Source organism: Staurois parvus, unplaced genomic scaffold (genome assembly GCF_062004578.1).
Source record: "Staurois parvus isolate SC_StPar_1 unplaced genomic scaffold, SC_StPar_1.0 ptg001287l, whole genome shotgun sequence".
NCBI lineage: Eukaryota > Metazoa > Chordata > Amphibia > Anura > Ranidae > Staurois > Staurois parvus.
Window position 1 is genome coordinate 797424 of NW_028319083.1, and position 16649 is coordinate 814072.

General features: G+C 47.9%; 1 protein-coding gene across 1 annotated transcript; it reads right to left on the reverse strand.

Annotated features, from left to right (window-relative positions):
- Positions 1-1910: 1910 nt before the first annotated feature.
- Positions 1911-16435, reverse strand: AURKB (aurora kinase B). The gene is made up of 7 exons (XM_089660904.1): positions 16305-16435; positions 14763-14829; positions 12379-12573; positions 6622-6760; positions 5037-5185; positions 3845-4019; positions 1911-2701 (listed from the first exon to the last, which is right to left on the reverse strand). The coding sequence occupies exons 2-7, from the start codon at positions 14825-14827 to the stop codon at positions 2525-2527; spliced, it is 900 nt and encodes a 299-aa protein (XP_089517030.1). The 5' UTR covers positions 14828-14829; positions 16305-16435; the 3' UTR covers positions 1911-2524.
- Between the last annotated feature and the right edge of the window lie 214 nt (positions 16436-16649).

The window sequence follows — 16649 nt, forward strand, 5'->3', positions numbered from 1 at the left end:
TGCTGCTGCCAAGTCTAGAGTCTCTCATGGGTCCCTGTACGGCCTCCCATTGCTGCTGTCTCCATCGCCACACTCTGCTGCCATGTGCCACTTTCAGGTCTCTTCACACTGCTGGTGTGTTTAATTTTTTGACATAGGGTGCAGGCAGATTACGGGCCTCACATAGCTGCTGCCAGGCCCCTAATCTGCCATGGGCCCCTATATACCGCCTCCTCATGCTGCTGCCAAGTCCAGAGTCTCTCATGGGTCCCTGTACGGCCTCCCATTGCTGCTGTCTCCATCGCCACACTCTGCTGCCATGTGCCACTTTCAGGTCTCTTCACACTGCTGGTGTGTTAAATTTTTTGACATAGGGTGCTGGCAGATTACGGGCCTCCCATTGCTGCTGCCAGACATGTAATCTGCCATGGGCCCCCGTACCGACTCCTCATGCTGTGACGTTGCAACAAGGTGTAATTCAACCCTACATATGTTAGACCGCCTTTACGAACAGCTAAAGGCCATCACAGATTTCCTGATGTTAAAAGCGGATAAAGGTACTCCCTGTGTAACTTAGATGTCAGCCATTGTCAGCTCATGTGTGACACCTGCGCTTGCTCAGGCCCTTTGAGGAGGCCACGCTATTCGTGAGTCGGCAGGACTATGGGATGAATGAGGTCAAATCGGCCATGGGCCCCCGTACCGCCTGTTCACGCTGATGCTGGTCCCACAGTGTGACCTGGGTCCCTGTACGGCCTCCCATTGCTTCCACTCTGCCATGTGCCACTTTGAAATCTCCTCACACTCCTGCGGTTGTCCATTTTGTCATAGGTTGCTGGCAGATTACAGGCCTTCCATAGGTGCCACCAAGCCCCATATCGGCCATGGGCCCCCGTACCGCCTGGTCACGCTGCTGCTGGGCCCACAGTGTGACCTGGGTCCCTGTACCGCCTCCCATTGCTCCCACTCTGCCATGTGCCACTTTCAGGTCTCCTCACGCTCCTGCTGGTTTCCATTTTGTCATAGGTTGCTGTATGGCCTCCCATTGCTGCTGCCTCCACCGCCACACTGTGGCTCCAAACACTGGTTTTGGCCCCGTGACTGGCCAAAGGAGTGAAGTGTGCAGTGATTCTAAGATCGACGGCACTCATCTGCATGTCATACTGACAGACAGTATTATTTCTCTTCCCCAGCAGACTCCAAGGGCATTTAAATTAAAGGTACAGTGTTCTGCACTAATATTAAGTCTCTCTGAAGCCTAGAAACACCCTTTTTTAAGTTAAATTCACAGCGAATTTATTCGACTCGAATTGAATATTGTCCACGAATTCGCCGAATCAGTCGAATCGAATTTTTCATTTCTTCGCTCATCTCTAGTCCTGATCACTGCCATAGCAGCGTCCAACATTTTAGGATCTCAACTGATCCAATTTTCAAATATATATCCCATAGTTTGCAGAATATAGCTTTCACACAAATTAAATCTAAAAACGGTTTTGGGTTATTTTTATCCCAAAAAAACGTAGCAGAATATTTTTTGCCCTAGGTTTATGAAGAAAAATGGATTTGCTAAATTTTAACAAAACCTAAGCAAAAAAATTTTCAAAATATTGTTCGGTATTTTTTAATTTGTATAGCAAAAAAAAAAGAAAAAATGTTATATGGGAACGGTGCTGCACGAGTAATTGTCACTCAAAGTGTTTAAAGGTGAAAATTCCTGGACTTGAAATGGTTAAGTTTGACTTCATATTATAAGGTTTTGGTAAATCAAACTGGAAATTGTACAAAATTGTATAAAAAGTATGGCCAGCCTAAATCCCAGCCCATTAAAATGCCAAACGTCAGAGTTTGCTTTGGTTGAGCCACACCCACGCACAGCAGCAAGAGAGGGAGGTTGCATGCCTCTCTAAACTCAAAATGATAAATTCCTCTTAGAAAAAAACAGTTTTATTTACAAACAAAAAAAACTTTACATGTGACAGTAAAAAGGCAATACACAGTGCCCCAAAACCAGAACTCAAAGAAGACAAAAAAACTATTACAAGATACATTAAAAAAAAAAAAAAAAAAAAAAAAAAAAAAGGAAGAAGGAGGAGAGATTCAAGCTTGGAAAACTTGAACATAAAAAATTCACTTGGCTTTGCATGTAAAAGGGTCTTTAGCTTTCTTTGCCCCTTGAGCTGGAGAGCGAACGATCCCAGTGTGTTTACAGCCAGATGCCACCAGGGCTTGCTGGGATTTGTAGCTCTGCAGCAGTCACAGGCCATTAAGGCATCATGGTGTTAGACTTGTCCCAGCAGTCAGTCACTCACCGAAAATGGAAACACACTCCTAATATATAAATATGCAGAGTATTATACAGCATGGCATTTTTCCCCTATAGAACATGAACAACTGGGCCCCGTGTTGCACCCATACATGTTAATATGTGAATCAGACCCTATAACCCATTGAACAGAATATACAGATGATGGAAGTCAGTTGTGTCATGTGACAAGGTGACCAATGTGGGAGCATGTGACAGTACATATCACCCCGACGGGGGTTATTTGGCCAGCCCAGAACCAAAGCTTGGAGGCATGATCCGACGAGAGTTGGCACGCACCCACGGGTGCTCCATGACACTTCTGAGCGGCAGGCGATGTAATGGGTTGTATTTTAAGAGCTTGCCGATGAGGTCTTTGGATCCTTCAGACAGGAAGGAAGGAAACCGTAGGTCAACCTGGGAGGAGGAAAGAATGAAATGTATCCATAGATTAGAGGAAAGTCAACTGCAAGTAAACAAATAAACAGATCAAATACATACACAGGAGCTGCTCCACCTATCAAAGGATTTGTATTTCTGTCCATTCAGTCCCAACCAGGGGCGGACTGACCATTTGGAAACTCGGGCACTGCCCGAGGGCCTGGGGTCAGTAGGGGGCCCCCATGAGATGCCCCTGGTACCTTTTCATAGGCTTTTTTGAGTTTGGGCAAGGACACAGGGGCCCCATGATCCCCTATTGCCCGGGGGCCCCATGATCCCCTATTGCCCAGGGGCCCCATGAGTTGTCAGTCCGCCCCTGGTCCCAACATTTACACAGCCACGTCTAGCAGACCCCATCTTTCTCTATTGAAATTAACATACGCAGAGTTTGTGCCTCCCCCAGGATGTGTACAGTGAAAGGAGAAGCAGCGCACTAATAAGCACATCACTCTGCTCTCTCCTACCGGCATGCCGCTTGCTAGTACATGAATTGACTTCCTCTTCCTGTGCTTAGTTTATTACAAAATTGGTTTTATTGATGTATTAACTGCTTCCCGACCGCCCTACAGCAGAACTACTGCTACATGGTGGCAGGGCTGCTCAAAGATCACATATATACACACACGTGATTCTGTATTTCCAGGTAGGGGGCACACCTACTGCCCTACCCGCGCCGCCACTGGCGGGTTCAGCTGTCGCTCACCGGGTCCCAGCCGGAGATTCCCCGCCGGCACACGGCAATCGCAAGGAACACTGACAGGGAAGAGGTCTGTGTGTAAAACAATACAGATCTCTCCACTGTCAGCACCAGCATGCTGCTTTGTATTCCTCTGCATAGCTCCAGCTTCTAATGCACATGAGAAGCTCACAGTGTGCAGTGAAAACCAGTAAGCAGTTTCAGGTCAGGAGAGGAGCCGGTACAACCGTGCAAGACTGAAGGAATGGAGATTAGTTTTAAAAGCCAGCAGGCCAAGGTGGTTGTAAGCCTATTAACTTGCAGAAACCTTTTTAAAGACTTGGTAAAACCTCACTGTACACACTACTGAAATTGTGTCTGGTATGTAAGGTGACCACACATGCTTAGATTTTACAAATCCCAACCCCCCGTCACCTGCTCACCTTGACTATTCTGTGGTGGGTCTCTGTGTGGGATTGGCTCTCGAAAGGTGGACACCCGACCAGGAGCTCGTAGCAGAGGACCCCTGTGCACCACAAGTCCACCTTCTCATCGTGGGTCTTGCCCTCAATCATCTCCGGCGGCAGATAGTCCAGTGTGCCACACATAGTGCGTCGCCTGCAACAGTACAAGGAGTGCTTGGTTGTCACTGCTCAGTAGTAGGCATTCTATACCAGTCACAGTCAATACTCAGCAGTATGCACCATATACCGGTCACAGTAACCAGTGCTCAGCATTATGCACCATAATTTATCCTCCATCACTGTTCAGCAGCATGCACTGTATTTCAGACTCCGCAATCCCTGCCCAGCAGTATGCATCATATTTCAGTCGTGGCGGGCACTGCTCAGCAGTATGCATTTTACCAGCTCTCGGTAATCACTTCTAGGCAGTGTGCACCATATTCCAGTCTCAGTAGTCACTGATCAGCAGTATGCATCATACCAATCTGAGGGGTCACTGATCAACAGTATGCATCATATACCAGTCTGAGGGGGTCACAGCTCAGCGGTAAGCATCCTATACCAGTCTGAGGGGGTCACAGCTCAGCGGTATGCACCATATTCCAGTCTCAGTGGTCACTGCTCAGCAGTGTGCACCATATTCCAGTGTCAGTGGTCACTGCTCAGCAGTGTGCACCATATTCCAGTGTCAGTGGTCACTGCTCAGCAGTATGCACCATATTCCAGTGTCAGTGGTCACTGCTCAGCAGTATGCACCATATTCCAGTGTCAGTGGTCACTGCTCAGCAGTATGCACCATATTCCAGTGTCAGTGGTCACTGCTCAGCAGTATGCACCATATTCCAGTGTCAGTGGTCACTGCTCAGCAGTATGCACCATATTCTAGTGTCAGTGGTCACTGCTCAGCAGTATGCACCATATTCCAGTGTCAGTGGTCACTGCTCAGCAGTATGCACCATATTCCAGTGTCAGTGGTCACTGCTCAGCAGTATGCACCATATTCCAGTGTCAGTGGTCACTGCTCAGCAGTATGCACCATATTCCAGTGTCAGTGGTCACTGCTCAGCAGTATGCACCATATTCCAGTGTCAGTGGTCACTGCTCAGCAGTATGCATCATATACCAAGTTTCAGTCACTGCTCAGCATTAGGCACCATTGCCCAGGATGTACCTGAGTGAGGGGGCATGAACCGACCAGCCAAAGTCTGCAATCTTCAGCTCCCCCTTGTACCCCATCAGAAGATTCTCCGGTTTGATGTCCCTATGGATAACCTTCCTCTCATGGCAGTATTGGAGAGCATCTGCAAGTTCCTCTATAAACTGCAAAGAAACAAGAAGAATTTATAGAATACACAGCAATAGACTTCTCCCAGCCTTTCCCAATGTGTGGCACCAAGACAAGGCAGGTCCCAGCTTCCTGTGGAATATGCAGTCACACCCTCCCTAAAAAAATACCAGCCCTTCCTGTGGAGACCACAGGAAGGTATCAGCCAACAAGATTTCTGGCAGGATCAACAGGTAGAACAATTTCAGCGATCTATTTAAAGAGAAGTTTCAGTCAACTGTGCAAAAATTAAAGTCAGTGGGAGGAGGGGGCATGTGGGGGGACAATGGATGGCAGCAGGAGAAAGAGCAGAACTTCCCCTTTTGGGTGAGGTTCAGCTTTATAGGCCAAGAGAGCATTGTGAGGCTTTGCATACACTCAGCCCTGCCAATGTAATTGGGGTACCCTATGAGGCAGCAAAGTGGTTGCTGGACAGGAGTGGTGGCAGCTCAAGTCCTAAGCCTGGATTCCAGGCCTGCCATAATGAAAAATATGTTCTAATTGTACGTGTATGGCACAGAACATATACTTCAATCCACAACTGCAGCTAGGCGCCCGCAGGGCCTCATGAACAGCATTGACTTGGGTGCCCCACAGAGATCTGAAGACCAACACAAGGACATGTATTGTTATTATACAGTATTTATATAGCGCCAGAAGGTTTGCTCAGCGCTGTACAATAGCGAGGGGGACAGGACATGAGACAAGACGGTAACAACACACGAGGGGTTCGAGGGCCCTACTCTTTTGAGCTTACAATCTAGGAGGGAGGGGGTAGAGGTACAGGAGGAAGTGGCTGTGGGGGATGGAGTGGTAGGAGGAGTGGAGGAGAACAGCTGTTAGGTGAGGGTGGGGTAGGCTTACCTGAAGAGATGGGTTTTCAGGGTGCGCCTGAAGGTGAGGAGGGTAGGTGACAGTCTGATGGATTGGGGTAGGGAGTTCCAGAGGATGGGGGAAGTCCTGCAGTCGGGCGTGGGAGGAGGAGACCAGGGAGCTAGAGAGTAGGAGGTCTTGTAAGGAGCGAAGGGCACGGGTTGGGTGGTATTTGGGTATCAGGTCGGTGAGGTAGTTTAGGGCAGCGTTGTGAATGGCTTTGAATGTCAGCGTTAGTAATTTGAATTTAATGCGTTAAGCAATCGGAAGCTAGTGAAGGGATTGGCTGATGTGGAGCAGTTGGTGAGGTGGGTGAGTCTGGCCACTGAGTTCAGGATAGACTGAAGCGGGGATAGCCTGTGTTGGGGTAGGCCGGTGAGGAGGGAGTTGCAGTAGTCCAGGTGTGAGATAAGGAAGTGAATGAGTTGTTTGGCGGTATTATCTGGACTTTATGCTCATATCAGCGGGTACAATGCGGTCGCAGCATTTTCAGGGGAGGTCAGCAATGGTCCCCTCCATGTTCCTCCCATGGTAGGATGACTACAAGCAGCTTTCTTACCGTAGCGCTCCTCTGCTCATTGAACCGACCACATTTTTGCAGCTCCTTGTACAGCTCTCCCCGCGGGGCGAACTCCAGCATCAGGTAGATACGTTTGCGGTCATGAAAATAGTTCAACATGCGGAGGATGTTTGGATGTCTGTGGGATACAGGAGCTGAAGATCAGAAGAGTTTGTACACCAGAAAGACTGATACACAAATACTGTATGTAAGAAATTCGAACCTCTTCGCTGCAGAACAGTAAAAAATGATGGTACCCCAAATTAGGTAATGAAAGGATCTCCATTTGTTGATGTACGCCATTTTAAGCATTAAGTTAGCTTTTTGCAGATATATTGGAAGTTTAATGAAACCGTTTCAGGTTGCACCAGAATGTATAAACAATGATAAGAAGACCCTGAAGCTTTCTGTGTTCAGCCGATTCTAAGAAAGCTAGAAAACAGTTTATACCAAGAAATGTATATATCATGTTTCATGTAGTCAGCTCATGATGGAAACTTACAAGTTACAGTTTTGAAACTCGCTCCCCCCCCCTTATTATTTCTGTATTCTATATAACTTTAGTAATGTCTAATAAACTTTGAACATCTCTGAACATAAGCTGCCTGCTGTTATTCCGTGTTCATAAGGTGTTCCCAGAATTCTGCTGATAACCAGGAATCTCTCCACAGACCGGGGGTCTCTGAGGGGATAAAGAAAATCGATCCTTTCAGGTAATGCTTCAAACGCCTTTGCAGGTCAGTCTAGAGTGGGGGTCAGCAACCAGTAGACCGTGGCCAGGAGACTGGTAGACCGTGGCCAGGAGACTGGTATATCACGATCTGGGCTTGCTGACCCGTTATCCTGAGCATCAAACAGAGTGCAATGCAGAGAGACTACTTCTACAGTTTGAGGGAGCAGAAGCCATATAAGCTGATGCCTCCCTTGTATTGCCGGCTCCGGTCCCATGCGGAGTGCTACCACCTGCATTCCACCTCTTATCCTCGCTAGTGGTCTCCTCCGTAGTGCCGGCTCCGGTCCTATGCGGAGTGCTACCACCTGCACTCCACCTCTTATCCTGGCTAGTGATCTCCTCCGTAGTGCCGGCTCCTGTCCCATGCGGAGTGATACCACCTGCATTCCACCTCTTATCCCGGCTAGTGGTCTCCTCCGTAGTGCCGGCTCCTGTCCCATGCGGAGTGCTACCACCTGCACTCCACCTCTTATCCCGGCTAGTGATCTCCTCCGTAGTGCCGGCTCCTGTCCCATGCGGAGTGATACCACCTGCATTCCACCTCTTATCCCAGCTAGTGGTCTCCTTTGTAGTGCCGGCTCCTGTCCCATGCGGAGTGATGCCACCTGCATTCCACCTCTTATCCTGGCTAGTGATCTCCTCCGTAGTGCCGGGTCCTGTCCCATGCGGAGTGATACCACCTGCACTCCACCTCTTATCCCAGCTAGTGGTCTCCTTCGTAGTGCCGGCTCCTGTCCCATGCGGAGTGCTACCACCTGCATTCCACCTCTTATCCTGGCTAGTGGTCTCCAGAGTGGTGCCGGCTCCTGTACCATGCGGAGTGATGCCACCTGCATTCCACCTCTTATCCCGGCTAGTGGTCTCCTCCGTATTGCCGGCTCCTGTACCATGCGGAGTGATGCCACCTGCACTCCACCTCTTATCCCGGCTAGTGGTCTCCTCCGTATTGCCGGCTCCTGTCCCATGCGGAGTGATGCCACCTGCACTCCACCTCTTATCCCGGCTAGTGGTCTCCTCCGTATTGCCGGCTCCTGTCCCATGCGGAGTGATACCACCTGCATTCCACCTCTTATCCCGGCTAGCGGTCTCCTTCGTAGTGCCGGCTCCTGTCCCATGCGGAGTGATACCACCTGCACTCCACCTCTTATCCTGGCTAGTGGTCTCCAGAGTGGTGCCAGCAGCAGGAAAGAGAAGAGAAGAGATCTTCAGGTCAGTGCGCGGCAATACACTGGGAGTAATACTATAGGGCGGCCTTCATACTGATGCGTCATGGTTTACCCACACCACGGGTGCAGAGCAGTGTACCCTCCAGCTTTCAGGGTTTCCTGCACTTAGCCATAGACTTCCATTAAATCCTGTGGGTTTGGCTCACTTTCTGAAAGCGTACCAAAATTCCAGGAGTTTAGGTGCGCTTTCAGGAAGTAAGCCAAACCCACAGGATATACTAAGTGTATGGAAAAGCACAGCCAATCAAAAGTCACAGATGCACTGCACCCGAGGTGCATGTAAACTGCAACACAAGAGTGTGAAAGCAGACATAGGTGGCTCAGAACAGAAAGGGTTAATTTACATTGGGGGAAGTGATAAAACCCATAGTTAAGACTTTTTTAAATCACCCCACCCGCACCCCCTTTATCTGCTGTGGCCAGGGGTGTACACATGTTGCAGCAGGAGTTATACGCCCTGTCATGGTTGGTGGGTGTAGCAGCTGTCCAGCATGACCCATTCAAGTGAATGAGGCCGCTCTGCAAGTGTCCTGCAACCTTGTGCTGCACAGCAAAGAAGGAGTTAAAGCAGGCAGCGTTGTTGTCTCACCACCTGCTGCAACCCCTTGGACCCCACAGGAGCATACAGTTGTGAGGCACCTGCAGAGTGGCCCCATTTAATTGAATGGGTCACGACTGGCAAGCAAAAGCACCCATCAAAAGCAACAGGGGGGTGTAATTCCTGCTGCAGCATGTGTACACCTTTTCCTGATGTAGCATGTGTACACCTTTTCCTGATGTCTCAGTGACTAAACAGGTTAGTGATGGGTGGCAGTAAAAACCGCGATTCAACCGCAGGGGGGTGCTGCTGAATGCACCTAAGGGCTCATTCACAAGTGCAGCGGGCACTGATGCTTTTCTGACAAGCGATCCCAGTGCGTTTGACAAGTGGTGAGATGGCAATATATTGCCTCATCACCGGATTTAAACCCTTGATTGCCGTGCAATGCTCGCTATTGAGGCGCGGTAGTATGACAATTAGGAGGTTTAAATCAGGCGTGAGGAGGAAACATTGAACCCGGTGATCTCTGACTTCTCCCACATTGTTCAGGTAGATCTCCACTTATTTAAGGCTGCCTGCCCCTGGTCTAGAGGTAACAGTAAAAGTTGCTTCTCTCACTTTGGCATGTGCTGCAATTCCCAATACGTGTTGCATAGTTGTCATTAAAAAACACAAACCACCCCCCCCCACATCTGCAACCTATGTGTATGTTTACCTTCAAAACGTGCAAACATTTTTTTTTACACCTTTTTCAAACTTTGCTACCACGAGAGGGGTGAAAAAACAGACAAGTACTCCCATTAGACCCCAAGGCTGGCCATACATTATACAATTTTCTTTAGATTTACCAAAAAACCACATATGAGGTCAAACGTAACATTTTCCCGCCAGCGCCTCCCGGCACGTTAAGGGTTCCAGAAGCCGGGGCGGGGTTTAGGGCCATGCGACAAGCAATCACATGATCGGGAAAGGTCCCAATCGAAAGAAGAGACGATCGGGACCTTTCCCTTGAGTACTGGACATGTGTGCTGGGAGCGTGCAGGATGCGAGCTCTCGGCACATATGTCCTTTAATAGAACGCAAATGTGCGGCCGCTCGGTGTCTAGGCCCAGACGCCAAGAGGCCGCACATTTGTGTGCGGCCAGCGTGAAGAGGTTAAACACCACTTTCAATTGTATCCAATTAGGCAGGCCCTTGTACTACATAGTTGATGGTAAATCGAAAGGAAAATTGGGCAGAAAATTGTATAGTGTATGGCCAGCCTTAATGTCTGCTCTGCTAAGGGCCACCATTAGAAATCATGGGGCCCTGTACAGCCTACCTGACCCTTCCCCCCCTGCAGATGCCTAGGCACACACACTACGAACTGCACTACTATTTTTCAGGAGGCATACCAGACAAAAGAGGTGGATTTTTTTTTGGTACTGGCCAATGTTCCCTATAACACAGCAAATCTTCACTCCAGTTCTAAAGCTGAAGCCCAAGCAGAAATGTAATGATATATGCATGCAGGTACTTCCATGCTTTGGTGTTACAGTCCTCTTTGCCTGTCAGAACCCCAGCCTTCTTTGCTCAACGACCAGCCCTCTGAACACTCGATATCCTGTTCATAAGACCCAAGGCTAACATGCCCTCTATAGTCCTGGCCACTGGCCTTGTACAATCCCTATTGTAGTATTGTCGTTCTTAATTCATATATATATATATATATATATATATATATATATATATATATATATATATATATAAAAAAAAAAAAAAACACAAAAAAAAACAAAAAAAAAAAAAAGCAAAAACCACAAACAAAACAAAACAAAATCCACAAAAAATACAAAAAAAAAAACCAAAAAAACACCCAAACATTTCATAGCCGCACATCCAGTAAAAATCAAATTTTTATTTCTTCTTCTAGTGTATTCCACAAGTGACAGGTATACAGGACTCAATCTAACGCATTTCACGCTCCACTAGCACTTAGTCATAGATAATGACTAAGCGCTAGTGGAGCGTGAAACGCGTTAGCTGGAGTCCTGTATCCCGGTCATATTTGTGCAATATAGTAGAAGAAGAAATAAAAAAGGTGATTTTACTGGATGTGCGGCCATTGGATGTTAGTCTGTATATTGGAGTCTGTTGCGGACAGGGCCAGCACCCGGGATTTGAGCAGGCCATAGATGGGTCGAAAATTCGTCCGAAAGAATCGGCCAATTTTTGGATCGTTAGTGGGTGAATTGGTCGGCCGTTTTTTGTGGTTTTGACATTTTTTTTTTTAATCGGTCATGTTGGGAAAAAAAACTGCTGATTTTGTCAATCGGACGATTTTCACAGCAATGATCTGCCAATCTTACCAATTAAAAATTGCACATGAGCCGTGACCTGCAAGAAAAGATGAAGACAAAAAAAGAACATCTGTATCTATTTGGGATACAGATGTTTCTATTCAGATACAATGTTGCAACCGCTATACTTTTAAATGTCAAATCTAATAGCGGTGTCCCTGCAGAGAGCTCCGCTATTATATTTGACATTTAAAAGTATAGCGGTTGCAACGTTGTATCTATTTGTATCCGAATAGAAACATCTGTATCCGAAATGTATACAAATAGATACAATGTTGCAACTTTGCTATCCTTTTAAATGTCAAATATAATAGCGGAGCTCTCTGCAGGGACACCACTATTATATTTGCCGGCCGTAGAGGGGACAAAAATCAGCCGATTTTTTTTTTTTTTTTTTTTAACAATGGTGGTAACGTCGGCCGACTGAACCGATTTTTCGTTTTTAAAAAAAAAAAAAAAAAAACGGCCGGTTTTTCATCTCTTTACTTGCGGTGTCAAACTTCGAAAGCATTGAAGCCGAAGTATGACAGCAAGGGCCTAACATCCGCAAAGGAAAGGCCAGCAATGGCAGCCCCATACTTCTCATAATAGGGTGGAGGTGGAGGGGGGGGGGGGGGGGGTCACCCTAAGGCCCCGTCACCTTTATAAATTACCCAGAAGCAGGGGCGGACTAACAACTCATGGGGCAATAGGGGGATCAGGGGGCCCCTGTGTCCTTGCCCAAACTCAAAAATCCTAAAAGGTACAAGGGGCATCTCATGGGGCCCCCTACTGACTGCGGGCAGTGCCTGAGTTTCCAAATGGTCAGCCCGCCCCTGCCCAGGAGTCACTTTTCTGCCTAGCAAGACATTTCCCAGGCAGCATTGCCTGAAGTCCTACCTATCACATAAGATCCATCAGGAAGACGATGCGATTTACCTGAGATGAGACTGGATCTCGATCTCCCTCCTCAGCTGATGTTCCACTCCTTCCTTCTCCAGCTGGGATTTGAAGAGAACCTTCAGGGCCAGGATGTACTTGGTCTCCTTGTGACGGGCCAGGTAGACGTTCCCAAACTTGCCTTTACCCAAAGGACGGCCAATCTGAAAGTCGTCCATACTGAACTTTTTGTGGCTAAAATTGACAGAGTGGGAGAAAAATACAAAAATGATATATTTTACACACGAGTAAGGAGGGTCTTGCTTATCAATAGGTTTGTGATGCATATATTTCATTATATAAAATTGTTGGATGTAATCATTATGGTGTTAGACGAACTGGGGGGAAAAAAAAAAAACGCACACAAAACACCACAGATCTACAGGATTATTATTACTACAGGTACTTGTATAGCGCCGTCAATTTACACATTGCTTGACATATATATTGTACATTCACATCAGTCCCTAACCCTCAAGGGGTGTACAATCTAAGGTCCCTAACTCACATTCATACATACACATACTAGGGACAATTTAGACAGGAGGAGCCAATTCACCTACCAGCATGTCTTTGGAGTGTGGGAGGAAACCCACACAGGCACAGGGAGAACATGCAAACTCCAGGCAGGAGGTTGGGATTCGAACTGACGACCCTAGTACTGCCAGGTGGAAGTACTAACCATTTAGCCACTGTGCTGCCCTCAAAAAAGGTAATAATTGAGGGATGGAGGAAGGAAAGGGTTACTCAAAACTGTATTAAAGACTAAGTTCACCTTTAAGAAGAAAATACATGCACATATTTTTGCAAAAAAAAAAAAAAAAATATTGTGCATTTATTATTCCAGATGAGCCTGCAGAGCATTGTGCCCGCAATCAGTAGATCGCCGGTGCGATGTCAGGCTCCTGCAGACAATGTCTCCAGGTTGCCTGCCCATTTCTCCATACAGGCTTTCAGTCACAAAGCTGTAAGAAGTGTCAGTGCACTATGAGGGTGCTCATCAGTGCCCTCCCAGTTCACTGAGAACGACAAGCGTCTGTTGCTGTGGCAGACAGGATTAGAAGTTCATTCATTTAGACAGCTAGGGCCAAGTTCACACTAAAGCAGGACATACATGGATCAAATTCTGACGATTTTTTGATCGAAAATCAAAAACGTTCGTTCTGTAATCCGATGGTGCCACCAATGATTTCGAACATCGGTCCAAAATTTTCCAACATGTCCAATTTTTGTGGAGGAACCACAAAAATCAGCCAGTACCATTGCCCCACTAACCGAGCGAAAAATCAGTCGATTATTCTTGGGTCCAATTTTCAAACAAAAAAATAGTTCGGAAATCGACCCATATATGGCCGGCCTAAGAATTCACATGTGGCTCAGTGTGGTGCGATTTCAGTGCATAAATTTTGATTCGGCTAAAATCGCACCAAAAAAAAAAAAAAAAAAAAAAGCAGTGGATGCACTACTCCTGGAAACTCACCACATCCAGATGGCATTGTAGATCTGTACAGGGGCAGACTGACCATTTGGAAACTCAGGCGCTACCCAAGGGCCCGGGGTCCGTAGGGGGCCCCATGAGATGCTCCTGGTACCTTTCATAGGCTTTTTTGGGTGTGGTTTAAGTGTGGGCGAGGACACAAGGGGCCCCATGATTTCCTATTGCTCGGGGTCAGTAGGGGGCCCCATGAGATTCCCCTGGTACCTTTCATAGGCTTTTTTGGGTGTGGTTTAAGTGTGGGCGAGGACACAAGGGGCCCCATGATTTCCTATTGCCCGGGGGCCCCCATGAGTTGTCAGACCTCCCCTGGTTCTGTACCATGCAATCCAAAGCAGGAAAACACAATGGACTTTATCTGCTAAAGGAAAATAGTCTGGGCAATGCAAGGGAACTTGTGTTAGATCTGAAGAGAGCTCGGATTTCTATCATCCAATCATGTGCTTTAAAAAAAAACAAAAAAAAAAAACAAAAAAACTTTCCCCCCTCAAATCTAGAACAACTGCACTTGAGGTGCACAGACTATTTGCCTTAAGTAAATCCACCCCAATGTGCTTGGGGTGTCATTGACAGCTGCTGCAAATTGGAAAGGCAGTGCATTTTGAACATGGTAGGAAAAATGTGAATGGACACGGGCTTCCTGCACAGTGTTGTGGTGTGAATGGGGCGGTTGTGTGGGCAGAGCCCCACACAGCGGCACCATTTTTTGAAAGGTGACAGTGGATGTGGGATAAGGGGCCCCTGCCCGTTGTCACATGGGGGGGGGGGCCAAAAGGTGAACTTGTCCTTTAATACCGGGGACAGATGTCCTCTGGGTGAGTGAGGTCTGATAGGTCCATCATTACTGTGACGTGTAAAGATCAGAAGGTCACAAATTAGACAAACTCACCTCTCTGATGACTTGTCGAGCTGACTCTCAGGCTGATTCTCAGTCACCGGCACCCTGCCAGCCATCACTGCAGAGGAGAGAACAGAGGACAGGGACACTGCAGTGAGACAGTTAAAACAAAAAAGGATATAATGTGGATTTACAGAATGCCATCTACTGTAAGAGGGAAGGTACGGGGTATTTTGTTTTTTTAAGACCCTTTCCCATTTTTGTTGCTCTGACAACATTTTTGGTAGTCATCAGGAAGAAAAAAAAATTAAAAAAAAAAAAAATTGTGGAACGTAAGGGGTTAATCCTCTGCATTGTGTAAAAAGACTGTTTGATCCTGTCTTCTCTGATCCTCCCCTTCTACTGTTCCCAATCCATCTCCTGACAGAACAGAGCCTTGGGGCCAAGCTACAGATGCTCAGTTTGATGTGTATCGCTAGAGAGGTTTTTTCCTTCTGGGAGGGTGCATGGGATCAGCACAGGTCAAATCAGCACTGTCCAGAGGGTCAGGGGTCATGCAGCCTCATAAAATCAGGGGAGAATGAAAACACCTCCTACAAGCTTTAACCAGTGCTCAGCTTGACACTGATAGAAGTCACACCAGATATAGTGAACGCAGGGTCCGGCGGGGACACCAGATATAGTGAACGCAGGGTCCGGCGGGGACACCAGATATAGTGAACGCAGGGTCCGGCGGGGACACCAGATATAGTGAACGCAGGGTCTGGGGGACACCAGATATAGTGAACGCAGGGTCTGGGGGACACCAGATATAGTGAACGCAGGGTCCGGGAGGGGGGGGGGGGGAAGACACCAGATATAGTGAACGCAGGGTCCGGGGGAGACACCAGATATAGCGAACGCAGGGTCCCGGGGGGGTGGGGGGAACGACATAGCGAACGCAGGGTCCGGGGGGGTGGGGGACACCAGATATAGTGAACGCAGGGTCCGGGGGGGACACCAAATATAGTGAACGCAGGGTCCGGGGGGGACACCAAATATAGTGAACGCAGGGTCCGGGGGACACCAGATATAGTGAACGCAGGGTCCGGGGGACACCAGACATAGTGAATAGTGAACGCAGGGTCCGGCGGGGGGGGGGGGGGGGGAACGACACCAGACATAGTGAATAGTGAACGCAGGGTCCGGCGGGGACACCAGATATAGTAAACGCAGGGTCCGGGGGGGGGGGACGACACACCAGATATAGTGAACGCAGGGTCCGGGGGAGACACCAGATATAGTGAACGCAGGGTCCCGGGGGGGGGGGGGGGGGGGACACCAGATATAGCGAACGCAGGGTCCGGGGGGGGAGACACACCAGATATAGTGAACGCAGGTCCGGGGGAGACACCAGATATAGTGAACGCAGGGTCCGGGGTTTAGGAACACTTTAATGTCCAGCAAAGCAATGCTGGAATCCAACTTTTTAAATTAAACCAGCCATGGAGGCAGTGCGGGGTCGGAGATTTTGGAGAAGGACACTGGACTTTACTATTGGTCAGCACAACAAGGAAATCCACAGGGCCCATGTGTTCATTGGTTGCAGCATACCTCCTCCAACGGCTGTACTCGTGGCTGACTGGCACGGCTCTTTCCTCAGCACCCTCTGCGCTGCCAACGCACTGGATGGAGTTTGCGAACTGCGGAATAAATGACACAGCTTACTACCACAGAACGAGATTAAACATGGCAAACAGTCATAGTTAAAGCTGGGCGACCGGATGGCCCTCTATATAGAATGTGACAATAAAAAAAACAAAAAAAACGTAGGTAATGTAAAGCAGAGGTTTATTTTTTCTGAAAGCAAAAAAAAAACCAACATTTTGAGTGGTCACCATAATATGAATAGAGGAAATCTTCCAATGGGGACACTAGTTCAAAGGGACAACCAGGGGA